Below are 19,748 nucleotides of genomic sequence, written 5' to 3'. Positions count from 1 at the left end.
TGTGGCCGCTAGTATAGTGTAGCCAGCTGTAGTTGTGTGGCAGCTAGCATCATGTAACAGGCTGTAGTTGTGTGGATGCTGGTATCATGTAGTCAACTGTAGTTATGTGGCCGCTAGTATAGTGTAACCAGCTGTAGTTTTGTGGACGCTAGTATCATGTAGTCACCTGTAGTTAAGTGGCCGCTGGTATGATGTAACACGCTGTAGTTGTGTGGACGCTCGTATCATGTAGTCAGCGGTAGTTATGTGGTCGCTAGTATAGTTTAACCAGCTGTAGTTGTGTAGACGCTAGTATCATGTTGTCACCTATAGTTGTGTGGACGCTAGTATAGCGTAACCAGCTGTTGTTGTGTGGCCGCTAGTATCATGTAACAAGCTGTTGTTGTGTGGCAGCTAGCATCATGTAACCAGCTTTTGTTGTGTGGCCGCTAGTATCATGTAACCAGCTTTAGTTGTGTGGCTGCTAGTATCATGTAACCAGCTGTTGTTGTGTGGCCGCTAGTATCATGTAACCAGCTGTTGTTGTGTGGCTGCTAGTATCATGTAACCAGCTGTAGTTGTGTGGCTGCTAGTATCATGTTACCAGCTGTTGTTGTGTGGCTGCTAGTATCATGTAACCAGCTGTTGTTGTGTGGCCGCTAGTATCATGTAACCAGCTGTTGATGTGTGGCAGCTAGTATCATGTTACCAGCTGTTGTTGTGTGGCTGCTAGTATCATGTAACCAGCTGTTGTTGTGTGGCTGCTAGTATCATGTAACCAGCTGTAGTTGTGTGGCTGCTAGTATCATGTAACCAGCTGTTGTTGTGCGGCTGCTAGTATCATGTAACCAGCTGTAGTTGTGTGGCTGCTAGTATCATGTTACCAGCTGTCGTTGTGTGGCTGCTAGTATCATGTAACCAGCTGTTGTTGTGTGGCCGCTAGTATCATGTAACCAGCTGTAGTTGTGTGGCTGCTAGTATCATGTAACCAGCTGTAGTTGTGTGGCTGCTAGTATCATGTAACCAGCTGTTGTTGTGTGGCCGCTAGTATCATGTAACCAGCTGTTGTTGTGTGGCTGCTAGTATCATGTAACCAGCTGTTGATGTGTGGCCACCAGCATCATGTAACCAGCTGTTGATGTGTGGCAGCTAGTATCATGTAACCAGCTGTTGATGTGTGGCCACTAGCATCATGTAACCAGCTGTTGATGTGTGGCCGCTAGTATAGTGTAACCAGCTGTTGATGTGTGGCAGCTAGTATCATGTAACCAGCTGTTGATGTGTGGCCACTAGCATCATGTAACCAGCTGTTGATGTGTGGCCGCTAGTATAGTGTAACCAGCTGTTGATGCGTGGCCGCTAGTATCATGTAACCAGCTGTTGATGTGTGGCAGCTAGTATCATGTAACCAGCTGTAGTTGTTTGGCCGCTAGTATCATGTAACCAGCTGTTGATGTGTGGCCACTAGCATCATGTAACCAGCTGTTGATGTGTGGCCACTAGCATCATGTAACCAGCTGTTGATGTGTGGCCACTAGCATCATATAACCACCCAGACATGTCTCACTGGCAGACATCGTGCAACCCTCATCAAGTCTGCAGATGGTCGCTATGGTGGAAGTTTCGCAGACATGTCTATCCTAATGATTTTAGTGTAAACAGAGCTAAGGATTTCAATCAAAAACCCAATTTTTCTCAACCCATTTCTATGGATTCTTTTTCAAGAGAGAAAATAAACAACTATCTCACAAAGCATTGTGCAATATAGGGGCGGTAGGGATCAGGTCAACTCTTCAGTGGCCGTCGAGTCAAATTTGGTATTGATAATTAACATGCTTAGAGAGAGGTTCCATTGTAGATACTTAAAGCATTTTGTAGGATTATAGCTGAAGACACTTATAATATTATTTTTTTTGTCACTGGGGTCGGCTTGTCTACAGAAATGTGGTAGGACTTACTTCTGTCTGCTTGTCCGCTGAGACTTGGCACCACGTGAAGACGGTTAGAATTGATCTTCAGCAACCCATTCTTGTTGCAAGAGGCGACTAACAGGATCGGGTGGTCAGGCTCGCTGACTTGGTTGATGTATAAAATCGTATCACTATTGTGTAGATCAAGTGCTCATGATGATCACTGGCTTGTCTTGTTCACACTTGATTATTTACAGACTGCCATCACATAGTTTGAATATTGCCAAGTGCAGTGTTAACAATCAGATACTTGTTGAGTGACATCATTGGTCAGAGTTGGTCACATGTCCCGTGTCACGTGACACATGTCTGGTGGTGGTGGTGGTGAGATCTACAGCTTGTTGGTCTATAGGCTGCCTTGTAGCATGTGCCTGCTTACAGCCAGATTCCTACTGGTTGGTATACAGCATGTATTGTGCTACAGTTTGGCTGTACATGCATGTGTGTAGATTGTAGATTATATAACATGCATGTGTGTAGATTGTAGATTATATAACATGCATGTGTGTAGATTGTAGATTATATAACATGCATGTGTGTAGATTGTAGATTATATAACATGCATGTGTGTAGATTGTAGATTATATAACATGCATGTGCATAGATTGTAGATTATCTAACATGCATGTGTGTAGATTGTAGATTATATAACATGCATGTGTGTAGATTATATAACATGCATGTGTGTAGATTGTAGATTATCTAACATGCATGTGTGTAGATTGTAGATTATATAACATGCATGTGCATAGATTGTAGATTATCTAACATGCATGTGTGTAGATTGTAGATTATATAACATGCATGTGTGTAGATTGTAGATTATATAACATGCATGTGTGTAGATTGTAGATTATCTAACATGCATGTGCATAGATTGTAGATTATCTAACATGCATGTGCGTAGATTGTAGATTATATAACATGCATGTGTGTAGATTGTAGATTATATAACATGCATGTGCATAGATTGTAGATTATCTAACATGCATGTGTGTAGATTGTAGATTATATAACATGCATGTGCATAGATTGTAGATTATCTAACATGCATGTGTGTAGATTGTAGATTATATAACATGCATGTGTGTAGATTGTAGATTATATAACATGCATGTGTGTAGATTGTAGATTATCTAACATGCATGTGCATAGATTGTAGATTATCTAACATGCATGTGCGTAGATTGTAGATTATCTAACATGCATGTGCGTAGATTGTAGATTATCTAACATGCATGTGTGTAGATTGTAGATTATCTAACATGCATGTGCGTAGATTGTAGATTATCTAACATGCATGTGCGTAGATTGTAGATTATCTAACATGCATGTGTGTAGATTGTAGATTATATAACATGCATGTGCGTAGATTGTAGATTATATAACATGCATGTAATTAGATTGTACATTAATTCTTATTTACGATGTATGGTAGACTATGGCTATCGGCCTGTGCAGCATGTATTCTTGTCTAACAGCCAATGAATATCTTATAAGCAAGAAGCTGCCTGGAGTCGTGTGTTACTTGCCAGGGCACTGCATGTATTCACGTCTAACAGCTAATGAATGTCTAATAAGCAAGAAGCTGCCTGGAGTCGTGTTACTTGCTAGGGCACTGCATGTATTTGTAGGGAATCCTTCAGCAGGACATAGTCAATTACTATTATCAGATATCACTATGCACGATAGTGTTGAATAATTATAAAGGAAACTGCTGTTGTTTTTAACATCTTCTGCAACTGTAAATACATAAAAGATCAAATATTCACAGTCTATATGTTAGGCTGCGTGTGTATTAGGAAGCCCAGACCAGTTTGTTTTCTTGTTTTACAAGCCTACCACCTATCTTACCCTTTATGAAAATTTGAAAACACACTAAAAAATGTGCTGTTTTTCCTCATCTCTTTGCTTGTATACACTGTATATGTTTGTGTGTACTTATTTTGAGATATATTTACGGAACCAACTCTAACCTGACAATGTTGTTACTTTGCACCCTGCATTCGGCAACTCTACCAACTGATGTGTAAAACAAGAACTTGAAATGGTCTGAAGTATATTAATCTGTGAGTGTAATTAGTTTCTGCATAATCATCCATGTGAGATGAGCACTGCTACATCAGCAGCAATCAGGGACTGACTTCCATGTTGTGTTTCTGTATGCTTGCCAGGATTGTGACTCTGTCCATGGTAGGTATGCAGTGTGCTGTGATGAAGGCCGGTGTAGCTGTCCCACAAGTGTGCTGCTCCTGGTGTGCACTGGGACATTGTTTGCACTGGGACATTGTTTATATTGGGACATTGTTTGCACTGGGACATTGTTTTTATTGGGACATTGTTTGCACTGGGACATTGTTTATATTGGGACATTGTTTACTGTGGGACATTGTTTACTTATTATGGCTAGCTTCCACCTCCACCAACCACCACATTTAACACTGCCTTCAGATGTCTGCCAGTTCACACATAGGCGACTATCATGGACACTTTTCATCCCTTAAGTCCCAAAACATTTACATTTAAGTGGCCTAAATATTTGGACTGAATATGTATTGTATGAATGATTCAATTTGTATCCTAGCTGATGTTTTCTATACACAATAACAGCATCCAAACCAGATGTTTGGTGTACTTAAAGGTGAATGATTTCAGAACTAGGAGGTGTAAAATGTCCATGATATTCTCTGATGGTCATCTGATAGAGCTTGTGTGGAGTAGTATCAGCATCCGACTCCACAAGACCGTGACTGTGGGAGGGATCCACTGAAGAGTGTTCTGACCAGTAGATGGTTCTGACCAGTAGAGTGTTCTGACCAGTAGATGGTTCTGACCAGTAGAGTGTGATGACCAGTAGATGGTTCTGACCAGTAGATGGTTCTGACCAGTAGAGTGTTCTGACCAGTAGAGGGTTCAGACCAGTAGAGGGTTCTGACCAGTAGATGGTTCTGACCAGTAGATGGTTCTGACCAGTAGATGGTTCAGACCAGCAGAGGGTTCTGACCAGTAGAGGGTTCTGACCAGTAGAGGGTTCTGACCAGTAGAGGGTTCTGACCAGCAGAGGGTTCTGACCAGCAGAGTTTTCTGACCAGTAGAGGGTTCTGACCAGCAGATGGTTCTGACCAGTAGAGGGTTCTGACCAGTAGATGGTTCAGACCAGTAGAGGGTTCTGACCAGTAGATGGTTCAGACCAGTAGAGGGTTCTGACCAGTAGATGGTTCTGACCAGTAGAGTTTTCTGACCAGCAAAGGGTTCTGACAGCAGAGTTTTCTGACCAGTAGAGGGTTCTGACCAGCAGATGGTTCTGACCAGTAGAGTGTTCTGACCAGTAGATGGTTCAGACCAGTAGAGGGTTCTGACCAGTAGATGGTTCAGACCAGTAGAGGGTTCTGACCTGTAGATGGTTCTGACCAGTAGAGTTTTCTGACCAGTAGATGGTTCTGACCAGTAGAGTTTTCTGACCAGTAGAGGGTTCTGACCAGTAGATGGTTCTGACCAGCAGAGGATTCTGACCAGCAGAGTTTTCTGACCAGTAGATGGTTCTGACCAGTAGATGGTCCTGACCAGTAGAGTGTTCTGACCAGTAGATGGTTCTGACCAGCAGAGGATTCTGACCAGCAGAGTTTTCTGACCAGTAGATGGTCCTGACCAGTAGATGTTTCTGACCAGTAGATGGTCCTGACCAGTAGAGGGTTCTGACCAGTAGATGGTTCTGACCAGCAGATGTCTGATTGTAACAGGGGAGCAGCACATGGCGATGATTTGTCAGGTGGTCTACAGCTAGTTGCCGGCCTGACTATAGCCTCCTTTTGTGTGTGTGTGTGCTGGGACTTGTTGTTATCTCAATTCTTTAGTATTTGGAATGTGTTTGGTTGTGATGGATTTGCCTCTTTGTGGTAAACTGTTTTTCCCTAGTCTATTATCGCTGTTACATCTTTTAATTTATAATAATCAGCAAGCTCACCTTGGCCACAGGTCCATGTGAATGTGTGGCATGGCATGTTGTCTCTATCCATCCATCCATCCATCCATCCATCCATCCATCCATCCGTCCATCCATCCATCCATCCATCCATCCATCTGTCCGTCCACCCATCCATCCGCCCGTCCGTCCGTCCATCCATCCATCCATGAGGTTGTGATACATACCACCAGAACAGTTTCCAAGGAGTATTTGTCAAATGAAATTTGAGAGTTCCATTTGACTGACATTGTGTTTTCCAAGTACATGTAACTTATTGCAAGGCATCAACAGAAGCTAATAGTAGCAGACACCAGTAACAGACTTCCAACATCTGATTAACACAATTACTCCACTTGGCCAGGTGAGCTATGGAATCCTTTTGTTGATGGTTACCTGTACTTCCCGTAGTCCTGCCCATTAATTTGTTACCAAAGTGTGACTAATTAAACATGATATTAGAATAAATTATTCCTGCTAAAATAATAGTTTCCGATACAATTCTTCCGAACATTGTATCAAAATTCTTTAAAGTTCTATTAGTTGGTAATTTTTAACCAAATCACTGGTCGATTCCGAGAAACGCTGATTGCTACTTTTGGCCTACCGGTAGTTTACGAGAAAATACAGACAGTAATCTTAATCTCTGCATATTTAATAATCCTTATCAGAACTGGAAAAATTAAATCGGTATATCATCATGTCTGGTGTTTTTTTTATCTCATTTTTCAAATTTGTCGTGACTAAGTTTAATTGTTATGATCTGTTTGTTTCCCTGAATTTGCTGAAGGCATAAATGTATTTTTTTCTGGTGAAGACAAACACATTTCTATTGCAAATGTAGGGATTGTGTATGTGCTGGTGACGTGCTTCATTCCGATTCACTTTATAGACGGGGTTTGTAAATTAGCATCCATTTTGAAGGCCTATACATGGGTCACTTTATAGACGGCGATATACGGTAGGTCTATCTCCATGGCCTACAGCAGCTCCTTGTGTTTCAGTAAGAGCCGACTAACACCCCAGATGTATCTCGATGTCTCCCTGACTGTTTCTCACTTGCTTCCAACATATTCTTGATGGTTGGCTTCCATTATTTGTCAGGCATTTTGTGCTCAGTGTGTTTTTTATTCATATTTTATATTTCTTTTCTTTAATCTGATAACAAAATGTGTAAAGACAAAAACATTGTCGCTTGAATACATCATCACTGATGACATGAATTTCTCTTTTCACAGACACGTTGATCATCAATACCTACACACCGCTATTTCTCTGTTCACAGACACGTTGATCATCAATACCTACACACGGCTATTTCTCTGTTCACAGACACGTTGATCATCCATACCTACACACCGCTATTTCTTTGTTCTCACACATTATCAATACCTAACACACACACACACACTATTTCTCTGTTCACAGACATATCATCAATACCAACACACCTCTATTTCTCTGTTCACAGACACATCATCAATACCAACACACCTCTATTTCTCTGTTCACAGACACATCATCAATACCAACACACCTTTATTTCTCTGTTCACAGACACGTCATCAATACCAACACACCTCTATTTCTCTGTTCACAGACACATCATCAATACCAACACACCTCTATTTCTCTGTTCACAGACACATCATCAATACCAACACACCTCTATTTCTCTGTTCACCGACACGTCATCAATACCAACACACCTCTATTTCTCTGTTCACCGACACATCATCAATACCAACACACCTTTATTTCTCTGTTCACAGACACGTCATCAATACCAACACACCTCTATTTCTCTGTTCACAGACATATTATCAATACCAACACACCTCTATTTCTCTGTTCACAGACACATCATCAATACCTACGGCCCTTCCAGCTGGCACCGACTCCCACACTTCAAGCACACATCGATGAAAAGACAGTGGGTAAGCATAACCTGCCCTGTGAACCTGGTAGAGGTGGTCTGGTGGGGATTCTAGAGTAGAACAAGTCCCCAGTAGACCATGCTTACAGAGTCGACCAGGTGGAGATGTGTGGTCAAGCTGTGTGCACCTGGTAGAGGTGGTCTGGTGGGGATTCTAGAGTAGAACAAGTCCCCAGTACACCATGCTTAAAGAGTCGACCAGGTGGAGATGTGTGGTCAAGCTGTGTGCACCTGGTAAAGGTGGTCTGGTGGGGATTCTAGAGTAGAACAAGTCCCCAGTAGACCATGCTTACAGAGACGACCAGGTGGAGATGTGTGGTCAAGCTGTGTGCACCTGGTAGAGGTGGTCTGGTGGGGATTCTAGAGTAGAACAAGTCCCCAGTAGACCATGCTTACAGAGCCGACCAGGTGGAGATGTGTGGTCAAGCTGTGTGCACCTGGCCGAGGTGGTCTGGTGGGGATTCTAGAGTAGAACAAGTCCCCAGTACACCATGCTTACAGAGTCGACCAGGTGGAGATGTGTGGTCAAGCTGTGTGCACCTGGTAGAGGTGGTCTGGTGGGGATTCTAGAGTAGAACAAGTCCCCAGTAGACCATGCTTACAGAGCCAACCAGGTGGAGATGTGTGGTCAAGCTGTGTGCACCTGGTAGAGGTGGTCTGGTGGGGATTCTAGAGTAGAACAAGTCCCCAGTAGACCATGCTTACAGAGCCGACCAGGTGGAGATGTGTGGTCAAGCTGTGTGCACCTGGTAGAGGTGGTCTGGTGGGGATTCTAGAGTAGAACAAGTCCTCAGTAGACCATGCTTACAGAGTCGACCAGGTGGAGATGTGTGGTCAAGCTGTGTGCACCTGGTAGAGGTGGTCTGGTGGGGATTCTAGAGTAGAACAAGTCCCCAGTAGACCATTCTTACAGAGCCGACCAGGTGGAGATGTGTGGTCAAGCTGTGTGCACCTGGTAGAGGTGGTCTGGTGGGGATTCTAGAGTAGAACAAGTCCCCAGTACACCATGCTTACAGAGTCGACCAGGTGGAGATGTGTGGTCAAGCTGTGTGCACCTGGTAGAGGTGGTCTGGTGGGGATTCTAGAGTAGAACAAGTCCCCAGTAGACCATTCTTACAGAGCCGACCAGGTGGAGATGTGTGGTCAAGCTGTGTGCACCTGGTAGAGGTGGTCTGGTGGGGATTCTAGAGTAGAACAAGTCCCCAGTAGACCATGCTTACAGAGTCGACCAGGTGGAGATGTGTGGTCAAGCTGTGTGCACCTGGTAGAGGTGGTCTGGTGGGGATTCTAGAGTAGAACAAGTCCCCTGTAGACCATGCTTACAGAGCCAACCAGGTGGAGATGTGTGGTCAAGCCGTGTGCACCTGCTAGAGGTGGTCTGATGGGGATTCTAGAGTAGAACAAGTCCCCAGTAGACCATGCTTACAGAGCCGACCAGGTGGAGATGTGTGGTCAAGCTGTGTGAACCTGCTGATGGTGTGATTGTAACCCAATGATGTCACGAAGGTGTCCCTTTGCTCTATCAGGATCCATTGGTTGTGGGATTGATTAAGATGCTTACTTGGTCAACATTGTCTAACAAAGTTTTTTGTAAATGGTTCCAATCTGCGGTACTTTGGTCTTACCTCCCACATTATGCTGACACAGCATGTTATAACTAACCAGTCCTATCCACTACCCATGCTGTTATGCTGTTGAGGACCCCTAATGGCAAGTAGATATCAGTATTTTATATGTCTGCATGACTCGATAGACGGAAGTGTTCATGCAATTATCAGCTACATAGCTTCACATGTGTTTTACTGCAATGAAATTTGAAGATAAGCAAATGTTATGAACTCCGCTTATTGAAAATGTTCTTCGTTGTGTTTGAGGACCCCTCTACTGCTGTTCCCCGCACCTTCCTCGGCCCCCCAGCAACTAGTCAACCCTCCAGCAACACTGACGTCTTCTGGGTCAACTTCTGATGGATGATAATGACTGCTGCAATGACAGACATCACCAGTGGTTGCCAGGGGAGGCAACTCTTCATCCCGGCCTGTGCCAGAACATACCAGTGTGCATCTATCCCCAGACCTGCTGGATGCTGGGTGTTGGTGATGTGTGTTGAAGCCTGTCTGGAAGGCAGTATTACAAGTTTATTGTTGAGGAACAGAATTGTCTTCATACTAACATCGATCTATAGTTTTAGACTAGAATTCTGAAGAAGATGAAACTTCAGTCTCTCAGTGCATCCAACTGTAGACATGCAAGGAGCAAGTTAGGTGCCATGTTTTTTCAGAAACATTCTTTTTCCAACTTGATAAACATGGTTCAACATACTTGATTAAGGTAGAATACTCTCTATAATAAGATCATCATTTTACTAATGACATTTCTTCCTGACTTACATTTAAGTCACAAGCATTTCTTTTTACATATCGATAGGTCACAGTTCAATACTCTTGCCGTTGAATGAGTATGTATTGTTTAACATGTAACTATATGACATAACATTTAAACCCATGGCAGGGGAGCTGCCTTCAGGCCGATTACTGTTGGGATGTAGAATCGATTTCAACCATGTATCTGTTAGTCTGCATAACGTTGAGAGTTCTGATAGCAGGATGTGATATCATTGTCATCAAACCAGGATCACACCAGGATATCACCAGGATCACACCAGGATATCACCAGGATATCACCAGGATATCCCCATTGCCATGTTCACACAATGAGGCCCTGGTGGGGTGGGGAGTATATACAACATATTATACATCACTTATACAAGCCCATATCATATGTCATCACCACATTTACACATCATTTGTGTCGGTCTTCATCACATTCACACATCACATATTGTCAACAGTACACCATGGACTGTATAATGTCTGTGGAATCGGATCATCTCACATCGAGGGTTACTATACTGAACAACAAAGTTCCTGTGACATTCAATAAGATTTAATGCAAAGTTATGTTTTTTACCAAATCTGAAACAATTTCGGTTTGCAACAGATAAAAGACTCCTGTAATTGTTCAAATGGTTTAATTTGCCATACTGACTCCAGAAAATGCGTGATTTCATAACAAAACAGGAACATGCCAAAATGTCAATTTACAAATCAATAGCGTGTGTGTCCACCTCTGGTTGCGATGCAAGCAACACATCTTCGTCTCATGGAATGGACCAGGCGTCCGCCAAGGTCCTGCACATCTGAGGCGGCGACGTACAGTTTGTGAAGATATTCGTCGAAGGCCAGGGATGCTTCTTGCAGTCACTGTTGCTGGCTGGAATCGATTTCGTAGGTGTGTTGTTCGAATCCAGTTGTCTTGTCGATTATTGGTTACGCGTGGCCTGCCACTCCGAGGATGGTCTCTGACTGCATTCGTCTGTTGCCAACGCTGCCATAAACACCAATAGTGTTTCTGTGGACATTCAATTGTCTTGCAACATCACGTTGACTTGATCCTGCTTCAGGCATACAAATGGCTCGCAGACACTCATTTTGTTATTTTTCTGAGTGGTTGTTGTCAGCACAATGCTAAACAATGCATATGGAATCCCGTTAACACACGTTTTTATACCCATTCTTGGGTAGTGAAATGCATGGGGCTTGCATAAAAGTCAACTTTTGCATGGAATGAATGCTTTTCTGTGACTTGATTCCATACATGTACTACAATATTCAAAAAACAAACTTTACTTGTTTGAAAAATACACTAAAATATTGGTGTCACAGGAACTTTTGTTGTTGAGTATATTTGGCTGAAACAATGCAGTCGAAACATTAGATTTTAGCTCACTTATGTCCAAAAATTCCATGTTTCAAAAACTATTGATGAACACTGACTGCATGAACACTGTTAGTCTGAGACCCCTGCTCACTGCCAACTGTCCCCTGTGAGTAGACACCAGGCCACAGGTGCCAGGTTACGTTCCTCGGGGCATTTGTCAGTCTAGACGAGTTCATGACATACTCTAGTGTGGTGGGCTTCCACTGTTACTTCTCCTAAACATCGACATTGATACATATGTATATAACCACCAGCCACATCTCCCCCACACACACCCACAGAGCGCACACGTTGCATGAAGTGTGTTGCACAAGCCCCCACCCTGAACACACAATGTCTACCAAACTGTTTCATGTTGATATACCAAGAATCTCACATTCACTTCCACATCTCCACAGAGGTTGTGACTCTCAGTCAGCATTACGGCAGGGGTGCCAATGCGCCAATGTCACAGTTCTCAAAACTCAAGATCTGATCTGAAGTTGAATTTTGCGAAAAGATAAAAGTCCAGTCATTTGTGACTGTTGTCGTGGTCTCCTTTTTAGGATGGATCTGAGTTATATTTTGAAATATTTACGATCTAGCATTTGCTACGCTTAGAAGAATTTCCGTCCAACCTGGCTCTTGCATCAACGTTTGCTTCTGTTTACATTGTGTATATATAACATACCAACTGTACATACCAATCTAGCAATGATATGTAATTATTCTCCTAATTTATTACTGTTGATCAGTATTTTATCTATTTATTTCAAGTTTTAAATCAATGCTCTGAGGACATTTTTTTATGATGATTTATGCTCATTTTACCTGAAACTGACGAAGCAGATCACTTCCATATATAAGCCAAAGACCATGTGATCAGTATTGATGGCTGTGTGTACGGCTGCTCATGGAATGAAAAAAAGAAGTTTCTATTTCACTGGAATGTGTCAACTCTGTACAACAGCCTTGTTATGTTCTTCACATGTAACTTGATGTAAGTCATCTTCAAAGTTAATGTTACAACAACATGGAGTCCAGTCTCAACTTATCGGACCGCTGGTTTACAACCGAATTACGGCCTTAAAGCAGATAAATCAACAAGCTGTTTTTACCAAAAATTGTACATATATATGTGGATCGATTTGGTCCAAAGCTTCCCATGTCTCGTGTCCGGGAACTGGGGTACAATGTATTGCCCGTGTCTAGTGTCCCGGGAACTGGGGTACAATGTATTGCCCATGTCTAGTGTCCCGGGAACTGGGGTACAATGTATTGCCCATGTCTCGTGTCCCGGGAACTGGGGTACAATGTATTGCCCATGTCTAGTGTCCCGGGAACTGGGGTACAATGTATTGCCCATGTCTAGTGTCCCGGGAACTGGGGTACAATGTATTGCCCATGTCTCGTGTCCCGGGAACTGGGGTACAATGTATTGCCCATGTCTCGTGTCCCGGGAACTGGGGTACAATGTATTGCCCATGTCTAGTGTCCCGGGAACTGGGGTACAATGTATTGCCTATGTCTAGTGTCCCGGGAACTGGGGTACAATGTATTGCCCGTGTCTAGTGTCCGGGAACTGGGGTACAATGTATTGCCCATGTCTCGTGTCCCGGGAACTGGGGTACAATGTATTGCCCATGTCTAGTGTCCCGGGAACTGGGGTACAATGTATTGCCCATGTCTAGTGTCCCGGGAACTGGGGTACAATGTATTGCCCATGTCTCGTGTCCCGGGAACTGGGGTACAATGTATTGCCCATGTCTAGTGTCCCGGGAACTGGGGTACAATGTATTGCCTATGTCTAGTGTCCCGGGAACTGGGGTACAATGTATTGCCCGTGTCTAGTGTCCGGGAACTGGGGTACAATGTATTGCCCATGTCTCGTGTCCCGGGAACTGGGGTACAATGTATTGCCCATGTCTAGTGTCCCGGGAACTGGGGTACAATGTATTGCCCATGTCTAGTGTCCCGGGAACTGGGGTACAATGTATTGCCCATGTCTAGTGTCCCGGGAACTGGGGTACAATGTATTGCCCGTGACTCGTGTCTCGTGAACAGGGGTACAATGTATTGCCCATGTCTGTGTCCCGGGAACTGGGGTACAATGTATTGCCCGTGTCTCGTGTCCCGGGAACTGGGGTACAATGTATTGCCCGTGTCTCGTGTCTCGTGAACAGGGACATTGCATGGTAGAAGACCAAACTCAAAATACAGCCACAGTTGAGAACCAAGGGACGTAACTCTGTTGTATCTGCAGACCATAGCCAACAAACCTAAGATTTCACTAATGAATGTGCAAACCACACGCAAGGATATGTTGGTTTGTTGTTTAATGCTGCACTGAACAATATTCCAGCTATATGACGGCAGACTGTAAATAATGAAGTCTGGACCAGACAATCCAGTGATTAATATCATGAGCATCGATCCATGCAATTGGGATACAATGACATGCATCAACCAAGTCAGTGAACCTGACCACTCGATCCCGTTAGTCACCTTTTACGGCAAGCATGGGTTGCTGAAGACCTATTTTACCCTGGATCTTCATGGGACCAAGGAAATGTAGTCACATTTACAGGTCAATGTCATTTTTTATAAAACAGATCTTGTATATACTGATTATTTCTTATCCAGAATACTGACATTTTTACTGCAGGGTTTAAGATAAAGATGGAGTCCTTGTGCCAATTTGTGTGAAGCTTTAATGGATTCATCGATTTTATGCAGTTCCTTTAATCATCTACATGTACGTATAAATAAATCCTTGCCTGTCATTTTAAGCCATATTGTACTTTCTCTCTGGTGTGATGTGTGTTGCAAGTGAACAAGATTACTAGACAATCTGTGATATGCAGTAAACAGTGAAATAAAACAACTTGTTTGTCATCATTAGCTGCTTGGGAAGACAAATGCATACAGTTGGTTTGTTCCATGTGCGACATGTTTCCAGGTGAACTTGGTGCAGACAGAACCAGTTCCAAGGTTCAAATATCTGCATGGTTTGACATGGCAGAACATAAGAGCTGTGCCACAACACTTGTGAGAGGGGTACAAAAAGTACCTGATCTAGACTAAGAGTTGTCAGACTTTGACCTCACTGAATGTGCCAAACTTAATCCTGAGGTCCATTGCAGGAAATCCTGTTAAATCCTTGCCATATTCAAAAGAAACAATTACCTAAAATGTGTCCTTGACAAATGCAATTGACATAGGATTTAAGAAACATGTAAACAAAGATCCGTGCCTCAAACTGATTGATACAAGCATGTTTTACATAGACCTTGACCTTTAAGTGTCATCAAAGTGCAGTAACCATGACGACATTTGACTTGGATTTCAACTCTTAGTTTTTCATTGCAATGTTCCAGTACAGATGTTAGTATGTGGTGAGTGAGTTTGATTTTACGCCACTTTTAGCAATATTCCAGCAATATCACGGCTGGGCACACCAGGGCACACTTGCACAAAGCAATCTCAGCGCTACAATTATTGTAAATCCTTAAGATCGCGATCTTAGGCTTCCGCTACAATCGCCATCCACTTGCACAAAGCGATTGTAGGTTAAGATCATTGTAAGCTACAATCGAAACTTACAATTGGTCCAGACCAATCTTAAGTAGCTAAGATCATTGTAGTCCCTGACAAAATGGCGTGCAAGACAGGGCCAGTTTCACATTAATAATCTGCTTTACGATCAAACACTGCCTCTTTATTTTGTTAGATTTTACGATTCGAATTGACACTTCAACAACACGAAGACCGCACCACAGATTTAAGTAAAAAATATCGTTAATTGCGATAGTGAACCACATAACTATCGAGTCGATAGTTAAAAGTACTATTCCCACCCGTGTCAATGCTGAAAGAAGTCTAAAACAACATACCTTATCAAGGGAAGGATAAAACCTAAGTCGTCTGCAAGCGATTTGTAACGTCCGTGACCTTTAAGATAAATCAAGGGCAGCTAATCATAGTTTATATTCTAGATGGGAGTGGTTTCCCTTTGTATAAGTATCGTAGAATCTACCTTGCCCAGTGTATTAATGTTGTAGAACCGCCGAGCTCCCCCTGTATCTCTTTTGGGTCACATTCGTGTCAGTTATTCTGTCTTTAGTTTATCATTAAATTAATCTACAAGTAAACACAAGTTGAAGTGCAAAATCATACGTTTATATCTAAAATCGAGTGGGACAGTCACGAGCGGTTGTAATATCTGAATTTATAAGAAACTAATACAAATATTCATCAAACAAGCAAATACACATGATGAGACATTTGAAATTTGTGTAAAATATCCAATAAATAGCAAAAGTAAAATTCACACTTTTTAAAAAATATAATTAATACCAAATGAATATATATTAAACAACTTCTTTCTTGAAACATTATTCTTATTTCCCGTACATGCATTCTTGAAATCTCCCGTCTTACTGTTTTTTGAAAAGGTTGTCATAACATCCTTTGTAATAGCGGCAAAACTAAAACATGAAGGATATACATGTATTTAGGATTTTACGGAAAGCTCCCCCAAATAGATGACGATCATACATTTACCTGTTATGTTATTTGGACATAGAGATCTATTATTATTTTCTATTTTTACTTTCATAATAAGAATGTCACTAAATCTATATGCCAACATTCTAATTATAGTTTCCTTCAAATAGTTGAGACCTTTCAACTGTGCAAGGTGCGTGGAGGGAGGTACGTGTTGTATGTCGTAACCGGTTCCACACGTTGTATGCGCAGCAAGATTTGCGCGTTTGCAGACAACCATAGACAGGAGTCTAGTTTAAGATATTTGTACCTCCACCATTGAAGATTTCAATCTTAGTTAAGATCGCGATCTTAAATCCAAGCCGTCTTACAATCGCGTTAAGATCGGTTTGTGCAAGTGGAATAGGACAATTGTAGGGTGATTGTAAAGTTGATTGTAGCCGCCTAAGATCGATTGTAACTAAGATTATTCTGTGCAAGTGGGCCCAGAAATGGGCTTCACACATTGTATCCATGTTGGGTCTCAAATACGGGTCTTTGGTGTGATGAGTGAACACTTTAACCACTAGGCTACCTGACTGCCCCTTACTGTATGATGAAACCTTGAGCATTGGCCAAAGCCTTTCAAATCAAGGCCCCCATCCTAAAAGGACTCCGATCTGCCCCTGGCCACGTGTGTCTCTGTGTGCGCACTCACCACGCACGCACGCACGCACGCACGCACGCACACACACAGAGTCAAGAAGCTGATGTTCTCATTGCATCAATCCAAGTTTGACGTCTTTTATCTCAAACAAATCTTTCGAAATGAGAAAAAAATCAACATGACAAAAAATATGCAAACAATTTAATATTTTGATTTTGTACAAATGGCAGATGAAATGGAAACAGTACAACTACGTATATACATGGACAACTGTATGTACAACGTTCTTACACCGGAGACTAACATCATGAGTTCTGCACTGGAGACAAAGGCACATTCATGTTGCCATGGGCTCCGCTTCTGTGGTGACAGCAGGGGTCTCCTCTTTCTTCTGAAACAAACAAAATTAAATAGGTGACGGGTCCAACTTCAAAGTTAAGTATAACTCCATTCACATGGATGTAACATCAGACCCACCATGGTATTACAAGCATACGTTGCTAACTACAAGCATACGTTGCTGACAGTAACCCGCGTCCCAAGCTCAGTGATGTAACATCAGACCCACCATGGTATTACAAGCATACGTTGCTGGGTACCCACAGTAACCCGCGTCCCAAGCTCAGTGATGTCTTACACAGGACAAGACTATAGGCACAACACATGCATGTCAGTCCCAAGGGTCAACCTCCAGGGAACGTGTTCTCACTGTGGTCCCTAATCCCCAAACGCCCAACACCCCTCTACAATCAGCGTACCTCCGTACTGTTGGCATCACCAACCACCCCACACACCCCTACAATCAGCGTACCTCCGTACTGTTGGCATCACCAACCACCCCACACCCCTCTACAATCAGCGTACCTCCGTACTGTTGGCATCACCAACCACCCCAGAATCAGCGTACCTCCGTACTGTTGGCATCACCAACCGCCCCACATCCCTCTACAATCAGCGTACCTCCGTACTGTTGGCATCACCAACCACCCCACACCCCTCTACAATCAGCGTACCTCCGTACTGTTGGCATCACCAACCGCCCCACACACCCCTACAATCAGCGTACCTCCGTACTGTTGGCATCACCAACCACCCCACACACCCCTACAATCAGCGTACCTCCGTACTGTTGGCATCACCAACCACCCCACACACCCCTACAATCAGCGTACCTCCGTACTGTTGGCATCACCAACCACCCCACATCCCCCTACAATCAGCGTACCTCCGTACTGTTGGCATCACCAACCACCCCACACACCTCTACAATCAGCGTACCTCCGTACTGTTGGCATCACCAACCACCCCACACACCCCTACAATCAGCGTACCTCCGTACTGTTGGCATCACCAACCACCCCACATCCCCCTACAATCAGCGTACCTCCGTACTGTTGGCATCACCAACCACCCCACATCCCTCTACAAACAGCGTAGCTCCCCACACCCCCCTACAATCAGCGTACCTCCGTACTGTACCCCACACACCTCTACAATCAGCGTACCTCCGTACTGTTGGCATCACCAACCACCCAACATCCCTCTACAAACAGCGTAGCTCCCCACACACCCCTACAATCAGCGTACCTCCGTACTGTACCCCACACACCTCTACAATCAGCGTACCTCCGTACTGTTGGCATCAGCAGCTGGTTTGTCATGGCCGTTCTGTTTGGGGGCGTCTCCTGAGCCATCTTCCTGCCGAGATTTCTTCGATTCAGGGTCATCTGCATCCTCGTCAGGTTTACGCTTGAAATATACCAGACACCGTTTCATTTCTATCACAATGTGGAGAGAACACCAACATGGCACAGGTCTACATTCTTAAAGACATACTGAGAATGATAATGGTGGCATATTAGGGAGATTCAAACATATCAGCTGTGGATCCTAACATGACACAGGCACATAACTGACTAGCAGAGCGCTGCCACCTGGTGTGTGTGGTCATAAGTGAACAATGAGTTGTATCAGATTAAGAACTGGCGAAGATTGCTGCCTGGATGCCTGGGGTATTGTATTAAGTGAAATCTAGATGCTTGTGAGAATCCATACAAATGAGATCATGTCAACCTACCTTCCTCCTGATGAGATGGCTGATGTCAGAGGCTTTCTTCACTTCAATCTGGAACACAACATGAGACGTGGAACAACATGAGACGTGGAACAACATGAGACGTGGAACAACACGAGACGTGGAACAACACAAGACGTGGAACAACACGAGACGTGGAACAACATCAGACGTGGAACAACATCAGACGTGGAACAACATGAGATGTGGAACAACACGAGACGTGAAACAAAACACGAGACGTGGAACAACACGAGACGTGGAACAACATGAGATGTGGAGCAAGCCATGAGGTGACAAACATCAACCCCAACTATCAGTGCAACGATGTCTGGAGAGTTAATGTTAACAGTGTTTAGTCAACTCACTGAGGTCAGTGATCCAAGCCCAAACTGGCCAGCTCCGTTCACCAGGTAAATAGCACTCACACCCATGTGTGGAGTTGCCAGCTCCGTTCACCAGCACTTACACCCATGTGTGGAGTTGCCAGCTCCGTTCACCAGGTAAATAGCACTCACACCCATGTGTGGAGTTGCCAGCTCCGTTCACCAGGTAAATAGCACTCACACCCATGTGTGGAGTTGCCAGCTCCGTTCACCAGGTAAATAGCACTCACACCCATGTGTGGAGTTGCCAGCTCCGTTCACCAGCACTCACACCCATGTGTGGAGTTACCAGCTAGGTTCACCAGGTAAATAGCACTCACATCCATGTGTGGAGTTGCCAGCTCCGTTCACCAGGTAAATAGCACTCACATCCATGTGTGGAGTTGCCAGCTCCGTTCACCAGGTAAATAGCACTCACATCCATGTGTGGAGTTGCCAGCTCCGTTCACCAGGTAAATAGCACTCACACCCATGTGTGGAGTTACCAGCTCCGTTCACCAGGTAAATAGCACTCACACCCATGTGTGGAGT

At 43.7% G+C, this 19,748-nt stretch overlaps 2 protein-coding genes across 12 annotated transcripts in view; one reads left to right on the top strand and one right to left on the bottom strand.

The window, feature by feature from the left end:
- The window catches only part of LOC125382160 (cytosolic carboxypeptidase-like protein 5), a 53,641-nt gene extending 43,647 nt beyond the window's left edge, over positions 1 to 9,994 (top strand). For 2 of the 8 annotated variants that reach the window (XM_048400646.1, XM_048400644.1), the window contains exons 16-18: positions 4,124 to 4,142; positions 7,769 to 7,847; positions 9,721 to 9,994. In XM_048400646.1, the coding sequence (XP_048256603.1) occupies positions 4,124 to 4,142; positions 7,769 to 7,847; positions 9,721 to 9,770 (148 nt within the window). In that variant the 3' untranslated portion in view covers positions 9,771 to 9,994. Of the gene's footprint in view, positions 1 to 4,123; positions 4,143 to 7,381; positions 7,848 to 9,720 lie in introns of those variants that run through there. The other 6 variants (XM_048400641.1, XM_048400642.1, XM_048400645.1 and 3 more) reach the window with 4 other exon arrangements.
- A 6,949-nt stretch (positions 9,995 to 16,943) lies between these two features.
- Positions 16,944 to 19,748, bottom strand: part of LOC125382156 (histone-binding protein N1/N2-like) — a 30,784-nt gene continuing 27,979 nt past the window's right edge. For 3 of the 4 annotated variants that reach the window (XM_048400631.1, XM_048400632.1, XM_048400633.1), the window contains exons 15-17: positions 18,835 to 18,882; positions 18,384 to 18,506; positions 16,944 to 17,148 (exon numbers count right to left, since the gene is read on the bottom strand). In XM_048400631.1, the coding sequence (XP_048256588.1) occupies positions 17,095 to 17,148; positions 18,384 to 18,506; positions 18,835 to 18,882 (225 nt within the window). In that variant the 3' untranslated portion in view covers positions 16,944 to 17,094. Of the gene's footprint in view, positions 17,149 to 18,366; positions 18,507 to 18,834; positions 18,883 to 19,748 lie in introns of all 4 variants that reach the window. The other variant, XM_048400634.1, reaches the window with a different exon arrangement.

Source organism: Haliotis rufescens, unplaced genomic scaffold (assembly GCF_023055435.1).
Source record: "Haliotis rufescens isolate VD_foot unplaced genomic scaffold, xgHalRufe1.0.p SCAF_2, whole genome shotgun sequence".
In the NCBI taxonomy this organism is placed as follows: Eukaryota; Metazoa; Mollusca; class Gastropoda; order Lepetellida; family Haliotidae; genus Haliotis; species Haliotis rufescens.
Note: the sequence above shows the minus strand (reverse complement) of the source record. Positions and strands in the feature narration are given on the sequence as shown.